Below are 17,907 nucleotides of genomic sequence, written 5' to 3' on the forward strand. Positions count from 1 at the left end.
ATTCCTAGGTTTGCAGATTTAGGACATAACGAGGACTAACTTCACGGAAGAAGAATTTATGTTACAGTCAAAGGACATAGCCGCTGGAGCAAGTCAGAACGACAAACATTAGGACTCTTCCCAGACTCCCAGCGTACGCCGGGCTACATTGACCTCTGACCCGCAAGCTTGCCGGGCGAAACATCCGGGCTCTTGGTGTAGAATGGTGTGTAGCTAAGATGGCGGTGATGGTTTTCCATAGTGACTGGCTGAAGAACTGGGAGAAAGGAGGCAGAACTGACTTGTAAGTCCGCCGTTTGAGAACAACTTAACGGGCGGGTTCCGTGATGGTTATTTATACCTTATTTCGTGCTGCAGAGCCAACCCGAGCGGCCCGTTCATCAGTTGCACAGCGTTGTGCGAGCTTTTGTGTATATCTGCATATTATAGAAACGTGGTGCTTTTAGGTCGACTGAGGGCCCGATCTTCAGCCTAGGAATAGACCACATTTCATCTTAGACTGTGTTTTCCGTGCCTGTTATGAGGAACGTGGATGTCTTAGGTGTAACGTAAAATTGGGTTGAATATACGTGAGTTTTGGAAAATCTTTGCATAAGTAGGAAGTTCATTGGGCCCAAATGTAAGTGATAGGATTTAACAGAAGTGCAAAATATAAGTTGAAGGAAATCGAAAGGTGTCCTTTTAGCGAGTTGTTATAGCAAAGTAATCAATTTCCATAACTTAAAAAGTAAGTGGTAATTAAGCAAATCTTCAGCAAATTAAGTGAGATTTTGAGTGAGATAAGGAATTTGGGAGGGCAAAGCAGAATAAAATTGCCAAGCCATTTGTACTTCATAGAATTGAAGTATGTAGGATATTTTTCCTGTTGTCTCAACCTTAGAACATAGAATTAAGATGCTTCGTAAAGAGACATTGGTGCTGTCCTGAAGAAAGTGATTTATTTTGTCCTGTCCTTGTCCCACAGCCATATCAATTTGGCTTCTTTGAGAAGGCTGAGCATTTACCTTTTAAAAGATCTCAAAGTTTGCTTTGACTTTTTATTTCTGTGTACATATTCCAGACCTTAGTAACATTACATTTCCTTTCTGTCAAGTATTTTAACTCTGTGACCTTTTGGCCACTTTGTGCATTTTGCATATTAAGTTCAAATTTATTGTCATCTGACTGTACATATACACAACAAAATGAATCAACATTCCTCCAGACTATGGTGTATCCCTATTAAATATATCACACACGGCACATAAAGTATTGCCACGAATAAGTTGATAAAATATAATTCAAAATGCGTATGAAGTACATAGCATGGATAAACAGTAAATGGCTCGCTGACCTAGTGATGAGACTTTGGTGGTGGCAGGGTATTCATTAATCTCATCACCTGGGGAAGAAGCTGTTACCCAGTCTGGCCATCTTAGTCCTGATGCTCTCATTTGAAATAAATTATCTCTGGCCCTTGTTCAATATATAAACACTGAAAAGTGAGGGAATTTGAAACTGATCATGATTAAACAAGTATTGGAGTTTTTTTAGTAATGGGTGGTTGAACATTAGAATCAGAATTAAGTTTATTGTCACTGACATAAGTTGTGAAACTTCTTGTTCAGCGGCAGCAATACAGTACAGGCATAACAAATTACTATTCAGTTAAAATATAAAAAATAGTGCTTTTTTTTAGTGTGTCGCACCAAACAGTCAGCCATTCTTGTCTGGCGCGTGTTGTCAGGATTGGTCTCCTTTTGGATTAACTGGGTCACAATATGAACGTTCCTAACTCAACCCTTTTTTTAACGAGGCCGAGTGGCTAGCTCGACGCTCAACCTGGCACAGATGGAAAGCATGCTCGGGAGGTGGCCCGACTTGGATTCGAACTCGGGAGCCTTGGCTCCGGAGTCCGGTGCTGCTGCCATTGCGCCACCAACCAGCCAAAAATAGCGCTAAAGAGGAATAACAGAATCGTGTTCATGAACCATTCAGGGTTCTTATGGCAGAGGGGAAAAAGCTGTTTTAATATATTGAAGATGGGTCTTCAGGCTGCTGTTCTTCTTCCCTAATTAGAACTGGCATGTCGCAGGTGGTGAGGGACCTTAATGATGGGTGCAACCTTTTTGAGGGATTACCTTATGAATATGTTCTTGATGATGGGGAGGGTTGTGCCCATGATGGAGGTTGCTAAATCTACAACCCACTGAAGCCTTTTACAAGCCTGTGCATAAAACAAAAATGTAACTCGTTGAAGTAGCATTGTCAAATTTATGAGCTGGTTAGATATTTAAACTGTTAAATAGATTGATTTCATTCAAAGCTGTGCTTATTTTTGGTTAAAAACATATCAGTTTTTTATATCAAGTGGTAAGTGTTCATGCTATTCTTTTCCAGGACTCTGGTTTCACTTTAAGGTTATTGACACATCTGTGCCTGTTTTTGAAATAATTCAGCAAGATTGTGCATTTTACTTAAATTACCTAGGTTTCACTATGGAGGCACTTCTGCCTGATCCTTTCGGTGTCCTAATGTTATGTTTTCAAATAAAGTCTTTGAACGGATCTGTTGGTTCTTTGAACAATATAACAGGCGCTTTAACTTCATACTTGAAAAGCAGTGGGTTGTCAGTTGAATCTTTTCTTGCTCTAACTTTGCCATAAGAAAGCAGTATCCGTCATCAAGGACCTCTACCATTTAGGCCATGCTTCCTTCTTGCTGTTGCCTTCGGGAAGGAGGTACAGGTGCCTTGGGTCCCACACTACCAGGGTCAGGAGGAGTTTATTACACTTGAGCCATCAGGATCATGAACCAGTGTGGATAACTTCACTTAGAACACTGAACTGATCACTGAACCCAACTTCTGGACTTGTGTTCAAGGATTCTGCAACTCAAATTAATTTTTTTTGGTAATTCACTTCAATTCAAGTTTGATTGTCGTTCAACCATAAATGAATACAGCCAAACGAGACAGCATTACAAGTTTCCCCCGCCATCCAAAGGTAGAGCGTTCCTGTGAAACAATTCGTAAGCCGAAATGTCGTAAAGCGAAGAAGTAATTACCATTAATTTATATGGGAAAAATTTGTGAACGTTCGCAGACCCAAAAATAACCTACCAAATCATGCCAAATAACACATAAATCCTAAAATAACAGTAACATATTAGTAAAAGCAGGAATAATATGATGAACACACAGCCTATATAAGGTAGAGATACTTATCCACAATCATTGCCGCACTGTTCTCTGTAGCGAAAATCTCACGCAAGTGCTCTCAGCAGAAACACGGCGCAAGCGCTCTCCAGTAACCTTTAAGCTATGAAGCTGCCAAATCATACCAAATAACACGTAAAAGTACACAGCCGATATAAAGTAGAAATAATGTATGTACAGTGTACTATCACTTACTGGAATCGGGAAGATATCGAGCACACGGATGATGGTGTGTTAGGCTGAGTCGTCGGATGTTGGGGTGGTGCAGTGGCCCCCGCCCTCCGGGCAGCGACCCGATACTGATTCGCGAAGCATGCAGTGGAACAGCAGTAGCTGAAATGCAGTCAGCACATCTTTAAGAAGAAAGCTGAAATAAACAAGCTAATTAATTAGGTGCCGCCCGGCACGTAAATGTCGGCCCCGATCAGAGGCGACACAATGGGCAATCGCCTCTGATCTGGACCGATGTTTACGTGCCGGGCGGTACCTAATTAATTAGCTTGTTTATTTCGGCTTCTTTCTTAAAGATGTGCTGGGTGCGTTCCAGCCACCGCTGCATTCTTTGTGGATCGGTATCTGTCCGCGGCCTGGGGGTTGGGGTGGTGGGACACTGGGGAGTCATCTCGTCGTCTTCTTCTATGTCTGCCTGCCTCGATGCCGTTCCGAATCCGGGGAAGAGCGGCTGCTCGGGGCGCGCGCTGCCTTTTTTCGTAACAGTGAAAACACCTTTTGTTTGTGAAAACAGGGAACTAATGTAGGTCTTTCGTAACAGTGAAGCTTCGTAAAGCGAACATTTGAAAAGCAGGGGACACCTGTACTCTGGGTTATTTGCATAGTTTCTCTTCTTTTGCACATTGGTGGCTTGTCAGCCTTCGTTTCTGTGTAGTTTTTCATTGATTCTTGTATTTTTTAAACAGTGAATGCTTGCAAGAAAATGAATCTCAGGATAATAAGTACGTATTTTGATAATCTACTTTGAACTTCAGAAAAGCAAAAATGCTTATTTACTTACAGCTCAATTTCAATTTGAGTGCTGCTTGGTTATTGCTCCAAGCTTAATTTCCAATGCTGCAACTTTTTTAAGGTACTCATCAATGATGCATGGTTGGTTTACATGGTGAAATTAGATATTTTATTTGGAGTGGATGCTTTCATTGAAACGGCAAATGGAATTCAGTCCAGAAAGTGAACATAAATGGTAGGAACAGGGTGTGAGAAACATAGGAATCTTGGTTTGCAAGTCCCTGAAGCTGCAAGGCAGATAAATGATTTTCTTTAGAAGGCATGCAAGGCATCTGACTATGAGCTGAGGGACAGTGAAACTATGTTCACTGTATATATCATTAGTTAGACCTCTGCTATGGTAGTACCGATAGTTCTCGTGCCATTTTGCAAGTTGGATATGCTGGCAGTAGAAAGAGCTTTTGAAGCTGTTGTCAGGGAATATTCTTCTGTAGGGAGAGTAATTTTGAATTCACTTTGTTGCTTTTTAGAGCTAAGGAAATTTGATTGAGAATTATAAGTGCAGGAGGGCCTGGACGAGTTTAATAAGAAGTTCCTATTTCCCTGAATAGATAAATCAGCAATCAAGAGATTCAGATCCGTTGGTAGAACAATCAATGAGAAATTGGAAATTTGTTCACCTGACCAGTGATGGGAGCTTGCAACTAGAGATGGTGAGGCAGAAATTTAAATACGAGTCACCTTTGAGGAGTTGCAACTTTCAAGGACACGCACTGGAATTAACAGGTGAAAGGCTGGCTGAAATTCTATGAATTTGGAAACAAATTTTTGAGAAATTTATAAGAGACTGAGTAAGAAATTTAACAGCTGATGGAGGTCAATAGGACTGATATGCTTAAGATAAAAATTGGTTCCAATAATCTGCCTGCCTGAAGCAGTACTTTAAAACAGATATGAGCATGCTGGTATGTGTGCAGTGTTGGTAAGGGCTCACCATTTGATCTGAATGGAGATTTGATCTTATAAGAAGTGAATTTGTATTTTAAGTAGTTATTATGTTTTGTTTCTGAATTTAGAATGAGCAGTTACTTGTACACCCTGCGTGTTTGAAAATTGTATATTTTTCCAAATTTTGAGTAGTTTTAATGATTTATTCACTAAATAAGGATGTTGTTGATACTTGTTTAAAAATAGTTTCCAGCAAGTTGCGCAAAATAGAGTTTGGAATTCTTACCCTTCATGGTTGATCAAAATTTCAATCTCTCTGAGCTAACAGTCACTGTAACTATTGCACTTATCTCCTCAGTCTTAAATATATTAAAATGAATTTGTTGTGAACTCATTGCCACAGCCATTAAGAAAATTATTCTTGTCATCTTTTGGAATTTGAAAATTTATGAAAAATATGCCATGGTGACTTCAAATATGAAGGCATAGGTGATTTATTAAATTCAAGTTCCCCTCTACCATTTTAAGTTTCCTGGCCCCCACCGCTTTATTTTCACCATGGATGTCCAGTCCTTATATACTTCCATCCCCCATCAGGAAGGTCTCAAAGCTCTACGCTTCTTTTTGGATTCCAGACCTAATCAGTTCCCCTCTACCACCACTCTGCTCCATCTAGCGGAATTAGTCCTTACTCTTAATAATTTCTCCTTTGGCTCCTCCCACTTCCTCCAAACTAAAGGTGTAGCTATGGGCACCTGTATGGGTCCTAGCTATGCCTGCCTTTTTGTTGGATTTGTGGAACAATCTATGTTCCGTGCCTATTTTGGTATCTGTCCCCCACTTTTCCTTCGCTACATCGACGACTGCATTGGCGCTGCTTCCTGCACGCATGCAGAACTCGTTGACTTTATTAACTTTGCCTCCAACTTTCACCCTGCCCTCAAGTTTACCTGGTCCATTTCCGACACCTCCCTCCCCTTTCTAGATCTTTCTGTCTCTGTCTCTGGAGACAGCTTATCCACTGATGTCTACTATAAGCCTACTGACTCTCACAGCTATCTGGACTATTCCTCTTCTCACCCTGTCTCTTGCAAAAACGCCATCCCCTTCTCGCAATTCCTCCGTCTCCGCCGCATCTGCTCTCAGGATGAGGCTTTTCATTCTAGGACGAGGGAGATGTCTTCCTTTTTTAAAGAAAGGGGCTTCCCTTCCTCCACTATCAACTCTGCTCTTAAACGCATCTCCCCCATTTCACGTACATCTGCTCTCACTCCATCCTCCCGCTACCCCACTAGGAATAGGGTTCCCCTGGTCCTCACCTACCACCCCACCAGCCTCCGGGTCCAACATATTATTCTCTGTAACTTCCGCCACCTCCAACGGGATTCCACCACTAAGCACATCTTTCCCTCCCCCCCTCTCTCTGCATTCCGCAGGGATCGCTCCCTACGCAACTCCCTTGTCCATTCGTCCCCCCCATCCCTCCCCACTGATCCCCCTCCTGGCACTTATCCGTGTAAGCGGAACAAGTGCTACACATGCCCTTACACTTCCTCCCTTACCACCATTCAGGGCCCCAAACAATCCTTCCAGGTGAGGCAACACTTCACCTGTGAGTCGACTGGGGTGATATACTGCGTCCGGTGCTCCCGATGTGGCCTTTTATATATTGGCGAGACCCGACGCAGACTGGGAGACCGCTTTGCTGAACATCTACGCTCTGTCCGCCAGAGAAAGCAGGATCTCCCAGTGTCCACACATTTTAATTCCACATCCCATTCCCATTCTGACATGTCTATCCACGGCCTCCTCTACTGTAAAGATGAAGCCACACTCAGGTTGGAGGAACAACACCTTATATTCCGTCTGGGTAGCCTCCAACCTGATGGCATGAACATCGACTTCTCTAACTTCCGCTAAGGCCCCACCTCCCCCCCCTCGTACCCCATCTGTTACTTATTTTTATGCACACATTCTTTCTCTCACTCTCCTTTTTCTCCCTCTGTCCCTCTGAATATACCTCTTGCCCATCCTCTGGGTCCCCCCCCCCGTCTTTCTTCCTGGACCTCCTGTCCCATGATCCTCTCGTATCCCCTTTTGCCTATCACCTGTCCAGCTCTTGACTCCATCCCTCCCCCTCCAACTTTCAAATCCCTTCGTCCTGATGAAGGGTCTCAGCCTGAAACGTCGACTGCGCCTCTTCCTATAGATGCTGCTTGGCCTGCTGCGTTCACCAGCAACTTTGATGTATGTTGTTTCAAATCCCTTACTCACTCTTCCTTCAGTTAGTCCTGACGAAGGGTCTTGGCCTGAAACGTCGACTGCACCTCTTCGTACAGATGCTGCCTGGCCTGCTGCGTTCACCAGCAACTTTGATGTGTGTTGGTTTATTAAATTCAAGTATTGAATTTATCCATCCTGTAGATGTAAGCCCATCACCCTTACTAGGGCACTGGCTGCTGCTCATCAGAGTCCTCTGTTCTGGTTCAAGTTATAGTCCACCTTCGGAGATCCTTCCTCTCGCAGGGATGAGGTCGTTGTAGCACTGGGTTTTTAACAGGATGAGATTGCAAGTCCCATGCTCACCCATCCTCCTTTCACAGCCAGGTTTGGACCACCTTTGTCAGAATTATCCAGTAGACAGTGGTTAATATATAATGCAGATGGATATAACAGAAATATTTCCCTTAAACTCAAACCAACATTTAAAATTTGTTGTTGTTCAGAAAAAAACTTGCATTGTCCATTTTGTCCCAAGTATGTCTGACCTTATTGGTCTTGTTTTGCGTGATTGCTGCCAGTGTAATATAATATTTAGATGTTAGCATCTCATAAGCCTCTTGTGACCCTGGCTATTTTGTAAGGGTCATAGCGGCTAAGACTTTGACAAAGAGCATAGAAGCACAAGTGTTTCTCACAAGATAAGCTGAGCGGGTGATAATATTGTCGGTATGCGATGTGTGTAATTTCAGTCCTTGCTTAAGAACAACTGTATCATTTTTTGATTAACTGCTGTAAGAAAGATAGCACTTGCTAGATAAGCATTATAAGGAATGCCTGTTTCAAGGGTGGGAAGCTCTGAGGGGTCAGCTTATGTATGGCTGTACCCAGACATAAGGGTAGTTAAGCTGTTAACAAACAATTTATGGCTAATAAGTTAAACAATACTCGTCTGTACAGAAGCTAATAGGGTGAACCCACCTGTATCTATGTATGTGACTGCATACATATAAAAAACACTATTTGCTTCAGAAACCAGAGACCCCGGAGCAGCCCAAGAGAGTGCTTCAGGAGGGTTCTCTCTGGTAACTTGCTAATAAAGAGTTAAAGTTACATTCACTGTAGTACGTGGTGTCTTTGCATTGGGTAGATCGAAAGAACTTTACGACACCAGTTGCAATTTGCTTGTTTTCACTTGGTAGAGCTAGACACCTTAGCTCTGAGAGCATTCTTGTAGCAGTCTTAAATTGCGACTGTGTGCTCATTGAGCTACAGAAACTGTAAATATGAGGTGTCTGGCTTCTCTTGTCCAGGTGCTGGATTTTGGACTAATGCTTTGTGGCTGGATACAAGAAGTGAAGAAATAAATATTGCCTTTGGCAAATGTTTACGCTTTGCATCTTTGGAGAATCTGAGACAGATTAGTGGTTGAAATCATTCACTGTGTCCTAAGAAATAAATCCGGTTTCCTTTCCACCTCCTGCTATGAGTCAATTTCCTTGAATAAATTGGCCAACAATTTCTGTTGCCGTGAAAGGGACCCATAGTCACAGTAATTGAAAGAAAAAAAATAATAGGAGGAGTAGTTCTCATGACCATACTTGCCTGCCTTGCTATTAAACAGGCTAAACTGCCCCAAGTCTCATTCCTCTTTAGTGTCAGTTCTCCAGAACTCCCCGAATTTTGTTTCAAAAAAAAATTATCTTTACCCTCTTAATATCTCAATGATGTCCCACAATCATCCTAGATAAGAGTTCGAGAGATTCACCATGTTGGTTTTGCAAAAATCTGTCTGAACAGTGATCTACCTTTTCTTAATACATTTTGTATGTGTCTGAGATTTATTTGAAAGGCACACTTATAAAGTCCCCTGGCAGTTGTCAAGCTGGCACTGGAGCTGAGTATTGTGATCAGTTATACAACTGTGCACCCTGATGATCATCAGCGAAGGAATGGTCAAGATGGCAGAGGAGTATTTCGAGGACTGCTTTGAAATGGTGGACTGGGCCATATTCAGGGATTCGTCTTCAGATCTAAATGAATATGTCACAGCCATCACTGACTTCATTAAGGCCTGTGCGGATGAGTGTTTGCTTTCAAGAACATACAGTGTCTTACTAAACCAGAAGCCCTGGATGACCAGGACATATGCAGTTTGCTGAGGGTTAGATCTGTGGTGTTCAAGACAGGCAATCCAGAACCCTACAAAAATGTCCCAGTATGTCCTGTGGAAGCCCATCCTGAGAACGAAAAGGTAATTACACGTGAAGTTAAAGAGACAATCGGATGCATGACAACTATGGCAGGGCTTGTATGCCATTACTTCCTTCAGGGTAAAATCTGGTAACATAAGTGGCACTGATGCTCTGATGTCTGAGGAACTCGCTGTCTTTCATGCCTAATTTGAAATGGAGACTAAAACTACACCTGTGTGAGTCCCCACATCAAGTGACTGAGGTTTCTTTCTTGGAGCTTGATATCAGAACGCCCTTCATGAGGGCATACCCTTGCAAGGCTTCAGGCCCTGATGGTGTTCTTTGCGGTGTACTAAAAATCTGTGCCATATAACTGGCGGATCTTTCAAGGACATCTTCAACCTTTCACTGTTGTAGTCAGATGTTCCCACCTGTTTCAAAAAGTGGCCAAGAAAAGCAGAGAAGCTGCCTCAATGACTTATCATCCTGTGTTGACACAAGAAAATCTTCAGATGCTGGAAATTCAAGCAACACACACAAAAAATGCTGGTGAATGCAGCAGGATGAAGGGTCTCGGCCCAAAACATCGACTGTACCTCTTCCTATCGATGCTGCCTGGCCTGCTGCATTCACCAGCATTTTTTGTGTGTGTCATCCTGTGTTGAAGAGCTTTGAGAGGTTGGTCATGGCTGACATTAACTGTTGGTATAATTTCAGATGGTAACAAGGAGATGAACAAGAATGAGTTTGTTTGTCACAACAGGAACATCAGACGTAGCTTCTGCAAGACCAATGAATTAATCAGAATCACATTTAATATCAGTGGCGCATATAGTGAATTTGTTAACTTTATGGCAGCAGTATAATGAAATTCATGATAAATATAAAGAGAAAAATGCCATACAGGTTTCCCCCGCCATCCGAAGGTAGAGCGTTCCTATGAAACGGTTCATAAGCTGGAATGTCATAAAGCGAAGAAGCAATTACCATTTATTTATATGGGAAAAATTTGTGAGCGTTCGCAGACCCCAAAAAATAACCTACCAAATCATGTCAAATAACACATAAAAGCTAAAATAACAGTAACATATAGTAAAAGCAGGAAAGATATGATAAATACACAGCCTATATAAAGTAGAAATACTTTTCCACAATCATTGCCGCACTGTTGTTTGTAGCGAAAATCTCACGCAAGCGCTCTCGGCAGAAACACTCTCTCCAGTAACCTTTAAGCTATGAAGCTGCCAAATCATACCAAATAACACATAAAAATACACAGCCTGTATAAAGTAGAAATAATGTATGTACTGTGTAATATCACTTACCGGAATTGGGAAGACAGCGCCAAGCACACTGATGATGGTGTGTTAGGCTGAATCATCGGAGGTTGGGGTGGTACAGTGGTCCCCAACCTCCAGGCCGGGGAACGATACCGGGCCGCGAAGCGTGCAGCGGTACAGCGGTGGCCAGGATGCACCCAGCACATCTTTAAGAAAAAAGCTGAAATAAACAAGCTAATTAATTAGGTGCCGCCCGGCACGTAAATGTCGGCCCAGATCTGAGGCGATGCAATCGGCAATCGCCTCTGATCTGGGCTGACATTTACGTGCCAGGCAGCACCTAATAAATTAGTTTGTTTATTTCGGCTTTTTTCTTAAAGATTGCTGGGTGCATCCCGGCTACTGCTGCATTCTCCACGGCAATGTATCGGACCGCAGCCTGGGGGTTGGGGTGGTGGGACACTGGGGTGTCATCTCATCGTCGTCTGTTTCCATCAGGGCAGGCAGGTCATCTTCTTCATGTTCAGTTCCTGGACGACTTCACTTTCCATCCGTTCGCTACTGCATTCGGTTTCGATTGTTATCCTTTCCTCTTCCAATTGCATCAGCTCGTCATCTATCAGTTCTTGGTCATGGGATGCCAAAACCTCTTCAACATCATCTTCGTCAACTTCCACAAGCCAATCTCACTTTGTCCTTACTTCGTTCACCACGATCGAAACGCTTAATTATGTCTAGTTTTACGCTAAGTGTAACACCCTTACGAACTCTTTTAGGCTTTTCTGATACCGTAGAACTCATCTTGCTAACAGCTGCTCACAGGCACGTGTTTAAGCAATGCCGGCTAGAATGCAGTTCCGGGGGAGGAGCTTGGCTGCTCGGGGTGCACGCTGCCTTTTATCGCGCGCTGCTTTTTTCACACGCTGCCTTTTTTCGTAACAGTGAAAACACCTTCTATTAGCGAAAACAGGGATCTAATGTAGGTCTTTCGTAACAGCGAGGTTTCATAAAGCGAACGTTGGAAAAGCGGGGGACCCCTGTATTAAGTATATGCTTGTCTGTTAAATAGTCAGGTTAAAATAAGTAGTGCAACAAAAATTAGTGAGATAGATACTTTATTGAGCCCAGAAGAAACTACAGTGTCACAGTAGCATTATAAGTGCACACGTATAAATATTAGAAGTAGAAAGAATATAAAATAAGTTATCACAAGTAGTCTAACAGGAGGGGGTCATCACTTCCCCAGTAATAGGTTGACTCATTATACAGCCTAATGGCTGAGGGTAAGAATGACCTCATATAGCACTCTGTGCAGCAGCACAGTTGTCTTTGTCTGTTACTGAAAGTGCTCCCCTGTTCAGCTAAAGTGGCATGCAGAGGGTGTGAAACATTGTCCAGAATTGCCAGAATTTTCCATAGTGCCCTTAGTTCTACCACAGCCTCCACTTTGCTCAGTTTGACTTCTATAACAGAGCCAGCCTTTCTAATCAGTTTATTGAGCCTGTTGGCATCACCCATGTTGATGCCATTGTCTTAGCACACCACTGCATAGAAGATTATACTTGCGACAGCAGACTGATGGAACATTGAAGGTGAGGCCCGCATACTCCAAAGGACCTCAGTCTCCTCAGGAAGTAGAGGCAACTCTGGCTCTTCTTGTACACAGCATCTGTTGGTACTCCACTCAAGCCTGTCATCCAGGTACACTTCCAGGTACTTGTAGGTCCTCACCACATCCATGTCCTCACCATCAATAGTAACAGGGAGCAGTGCAGGCTTAAAGTCCATCATCATCTCCTTGTCTTACTTATGTTGAGCTACAGATGAATCAGCTTGCAACATTTGACAAATTCGTCCATCAGGGTCCTGTATTCATCCTCCTGTCCTCCCTTTATACACCCAGCTACTGCTGAGTCATCAGAGAGTTTCTGCAGATGACTTGGCTCAGTGTTGTATCAATGCTGGTGGATTCAATGTCCATTTAGAAATTGGTTGGCAGAGGTTGTGGAAGCTGTCCATGATCATGGAGTATGGCTTCAGGCTTCTGTATCTCCTTCCCAATGATAACCAGTATTGACATTTTGTAGTTCTGAAGGTGAAGTTGGAAGAACACATGCCAGTCCTCAATGAGGGGGGCGGATCAGTAGCGGGAAGAGTGAACAGCTTCAAGTTCCTGACGATTAACATCTCCGATCCACTTGGGCCCAACACATTAATGCAATCATGAAGAAGCCGTGTTAGCTTTACTTCATTAGGACGTTAAGGAGATTTTGTGTACCACCAAAGACTTGCAAATTTCTACATATATCTAAGGTGTAGAGTATTGATCACAGACTTGTTTGGGGGCTCCAATGCACAGGGCTGCAGAGGTTTGTAGACGTAGCCAGCTCCATCATGGGTACTTGCCTCCCTACTATCGAGGACATCTTCAAGAGGCAATGGCTTAAAAAGGCAGCATTCATCATTAAGGGCACTCGCCATTCAGGACATGCTCTTTTCTTGTAACAACCATCCAGGAAGTGGTACAGGCGCTGGAAGACCAATGATTGTGAGGCAGCTTCTTCCCCACCACTATCAGATTTGTGAATGGAGCATGAACACTATTATTCATCTTTTGAACAATTGATTTATTTCTGTAGCTTATAGTAAATTTTTATGTCTTGCACGGTATTGAATTGAATTGACTTTATTTTTTACATCCTTCACATACATGAGTAAAAATCTTTGTTACATCTCCATCTAAAGGTGTCATATGCAATCATAGTAATTTATAATAATTTATAATAAGTAGGACAGTCAGTGTAATATAGAGTACACTATAGATACACTATAGTACACAATAGCACAATATAGATCAGCAGCACTGGGGCTCCACAGGGGACTGTCCTGTCTCCCTTTCTGTTCACCATTTACACCTCGGACTTCCACTACTACACAGAGTCTTGTCATCTTCAGAAGTTTTCTGATGACTCTGCCATAGTTGGATGCATCAGCAAGGGAGATGAGGCTGAGTACAGGGCTACAGGAGGAAACTTGGTCACATGGTGTGAGCAGAATTATCTGCAGCTTAATGTGAAAAAGACTAAGGAGCTGGTGGTAGACCTGACATGGTGGAGGATTACAAATACCTGGGGATACGAATTGACAATAAACTGGACTGGTCAAAGAATACTGAGGCTGTCTACAAGAAGGGTCAGAGCCATCTCTATTTCCTGAGGAGACTGAGATCCTTTAACATCTGCTGGACGATGCTGAGGATGTTCTACGAGTCTGTGGTGGCCAGTGCAATCATGTTTGCTGTTGTGTGCTGGGGCAGCAGGCTGAGGGTAGCAGACACCAACAGAATCAACAAACTCATTCGTAAGGCCAGTGATGTTGTGGGGATGGAAATGGACTCTCTGACGGTGGTGTCTGAAAAGAGGATGCTGTCCAAGTTGAATGCCATCTTGGTTAATGTCTCCCATCCACTACACAGTGTACTGGTTGGGCACAGGAGTACATTCAGCCAGAGACTTATTCCACCGAGATGCAACAACACAGAGCGTCATAGTAAGTCATTTCTGCCTGTGGCCATCAAACTTTACAACTCGTCCCTTGGAGGGTCAGACACCCTGAGACAATAGGCTGGTCCTGGACTTATTTCCTGGCATAATTTACATATTACTATTTAACTATTTATGGTTTTATTACTATTTAATTATTTATTGTGCAACTGTAACGAAAACCAATTTCCCCTGGGATCAATGAAGTATGACTGTGACTCAAATCAGCATGAGTTCTTCAGTCTGATAGCCTGGTAGAAGAAGCTGTCTCGGAGCCTGTTGGTTCTGGCTTTTATGCTGTGGTACTGCTCCCCAGATGGTAGCAGCTGGAATAGATTGTGGTTGGGATGACTTGGGTCCCCAGTGATCCTATGGGCCCTTTTTACACACCTGTCCTTGTAAGTGTCTTGAATCATGGGAAGTTCAGAACTACAGATGCGCTGGGCTATCTGCACCACTCTCTGCAGAGTCCTGCGATTAAAGGAGTTCTTGTACCAGGCAGTGATGCAGCCAGTCAGGATGCTCTCAAGTGTGCCCCTGTAGAAAGTTCTTAGGATTTGTGGGCACATACCAAGCTTCCTCAACCATCTGAGGTGAAAGAGGCACTGTTGTGTCTTTTTCGCCACTCAGCTGGTGTGTACAGACCACGTGAGGTCTTCAGTGATGTGGATGCTGAGGAACTTGAAGCTGTTTACCCTCTCAATCCCAGATCCATTGATGTCACTAGGGGTTAGCCCGTCTCCATTCCTCCTGTAATCCATAACCAGCTCCTTTGTTTTTGCGACATTGAGGGAGAGGTTGTTTTCTTGACACTACTGTGTCAGAGAGATAACTTCTTCCCTGTAGGCCACCTTGTCACTGAGATAAGGTCAATCAATGTAGTGTTGTCGGGCAAATTTAGTTAGCACATTGGAGCTGTGGGTGGCGATATAGTCATGGGTATACAGGGAGTAAAGGAGGGTACTTGGTACACCGCCCTAAAGGGCTCCTGTATTGAGAGTCAGAGGGTTGGAGGTGAGGGAGCTAACTCTTACAACCTGCTGGCAATCTGACTGGAAGTCCAGGATCCAGCTGCACAAGGCAGGGTCAAGGCCAAGGGCTCTGAGCTTCTTGTTGAGCCTGGATGGTGTTGAATGCTGAACTGTTGAGACCGCCCCTGTCTGCAAATGGAGTAGCAGCAATTTTGTGCTGCTCTTAGTTTTCTTTCTGTCCCCCTTGTTTAAACTTCGAATTTAAAATTTTTATTTACTGATTCTTGAGGGGGAATAATATGTCTATGTCTACGAGGAGTGGGAAGAGCCTGTCTGAACCTAATGACAAAGGTAATGGAAAAGGAAAGATGCCAAAGGAAAGATCTGATGAAATGCCACCATGGGCTGAAGATATTGTTCAGACACTGAATTCAATTAAAGATCAAAATGGGTCAATTAAAGACCAACTGGAAAAGAATAGTAATGAAATGAAGTCATTTCTGGGAAAACTTAAAGACTTGGAAACTCAAGTTATTACACATGAAGAGGAGTTGAAGATAACTAAGCAATAATTGTTTGAAGCTACAACCTGTTTGGAAAGATATCAAAATAAGATTAAAGACCTGGAAATTAGGTCTCGCCGAAAGAATATACGAATTGTTGGGCTGCAAGAAGGAGCTGAAGATGGAGATTTAACTGCTTAGTTTGGTAAGCTTTTTCATACTTTATTTCCTACCATTTTATCATAGCCGCCTGCTGTAGAAAGAGCACACAGAGCGTATACTTTGAAATTTAAGAATCCAAATAAACCAAGATCTGTTCTGGTTTGTTTTCATCACTTTAAAATTAAAGATCAAATAATGCAATTGGCAAGAAAACAGAGAGTTTTTAGACTTAAGGAGTCTGAGCTCTGTTTTTATGAAGATTATCTGAAGGAGGTAATGGGACAAAGATCAAGACTTGCTTTGGTAATGAAACAGGCATATGATAAGAAACTGTACTGTACTGCGCTGTAGTCCTGACGAAAGGTCTCGGCCCGAAACGTTGACTGCACCTCTTCCTAGAGATGCTGCCTGGCCTGCTGCGTTCACCAGCAACTTTTATGTGTGTTGCTTGAATTTCCAGCATCTGCAGAATTCCTGTTGTTTATGATAAGAAACTGTTTCCTTCTTTGTGTTACCGAACAAGAAATAAAGTTTTTCCTCCTAACTCTCCTCGTACATTTTTTGATCCAAAACCCGCACTGGACTTTGTTCAGACTATACCTGCCGCCGCTCCCGAATGAACGATCTGAAAGTTGGTTTTGTTATCAGTATATTATTGGCATTTCGGAAAGAAGATTTATGAAGGTTACTTGGATATTCCATTGAGAGACTAGTGAAAAAAAAAGATAAGGAGATTTGTTCATTATTGCATATTATTGGTTCTCTTTTGGAAAGAAGATTTATGGTTCAAGTATGACTGTTTAAATGGTTATTTGGACATTCGTCTGAGAAAAGAAGATAAAGGGATTTGTTCCTTTAACCTAATACCTGGTTTGATTTTTTTTGTTTCTTAATTAATTAATTGGTAGTTTTTTCCTACTAATAGGGCTTCTTTATATATATGTTTAATTACTTATGATATTATTAATTTGTATTTTTGAAAATTTAGCTGGGTTAAATATACTATTAACTTTTTTTCTGTTTTATTATAGCGTCTTATAACCAAACTTAAAGTTTTTTTAGGGATTTAATGTTAAATTTAAAGATGGCGCTGGTTTTTCTCTCTGAGAGATAACATTATTTTGTTTCTTTCTTGTTTAATAGATGATAGAATGTAAATACTTTTGCTGAGACTTTATCGTCTTTCTTACAAGGTCACTCTTTTTTTTACTAACTGGGGGAGGGAAAGGAAATACAGACAGAGTGGTCCTTGGCTTTGTATTCTATCATAGATTGCTGGCCTTTTTTTCGGGCTTCTGGGGGTGGGCTTAGAGTTAAGCGTTTTTTCCCATTGGGTGGTTCCGGAGCATGTGTGTTTTTTATGTAGTTGCATTCTTCATCGCCACCATTTTTGACCATCCGGTATTGATAAGTGCTCTGAGCATGTATAAAGTAGAATAAAATTATAGTATGGCATTTAGACGGATTAATGTAATAAGTTGGAATGTACGTGGTTGGAATCATCCTATCAAACAAAAAAAAGACTTTTAAAATCTTTAATGAATTCCAACCTGATATAATTTTTGCTCAGGAGACACATATCAGGGAGGGAGATCAAAATAGATTTTTTGGATTGGTGGAGAGGCTTGCAATTCCACTCTACCTCTCACAGTAAAGCTAAAGGTGTGCCAATCTTTATTAAAACCAATATATTTATTCAAGAGGATATTGAATTAGATTATAATGGTAGATTTTTAATTGTTAAAGAAGTGATCTGTAACAGAAAAGTTGTTTTGGTCAATCTGTATGGTCCTAACTTAGATGATTCTTTTTTGAAGAAGGTATTTTCTTTACTGCCTGATTTAAATGAATATATGTTGATAATGGGTGGGGATTTTAACTGTTAATTAAATCCTATGATCGATAAGAGCTCAACCAATCAGCGACT

The 17,907-nt window shown here is 42.2% G+C and overlaps 1 protein-coding gene across 2 annotated transcripts in view; it reads left to right on the plus strand.

Moving 5' to 3' along the window:
• The first annotated feature begins 203 nt into the window (after window positions 1-203).
• The window catches only part of thoc2 (THO complex 2), a 179,960-nt gene continuing 162,256 nt past the window's right edge, over window positions 204-17,907 (plus strand). For both annotated transcript variants that reach the window (XM_063060950.1, XM_063060951.1), the window contains exon 1: window positions 204-283. In XM_063060950.1, coding sequence (XP_062917020.1) covers window positions 219-283 — 65 coding nt within the window. In that variant the 5' untranslated portion in view covers window positions 204-218. The remainder of the gene's footprint in view (window positions 284-17,907) is intronic.

The sequence above is a fragment of the Mobula hypostoma genome, chromosome 10 (assembly GCF_963921235.1).
Source record: "Mobula hypostoma chromosome 10, sMobHyp1.1, whole genome shotgun sequence".
In the NCBI taxonomy this organism is placed as follows: Eukaryota; Metazoa; Chordata; class Chondrichthyes; order Myliobatiformes; family Myliobatidae; genus Mobula; species Mobula hypostoma.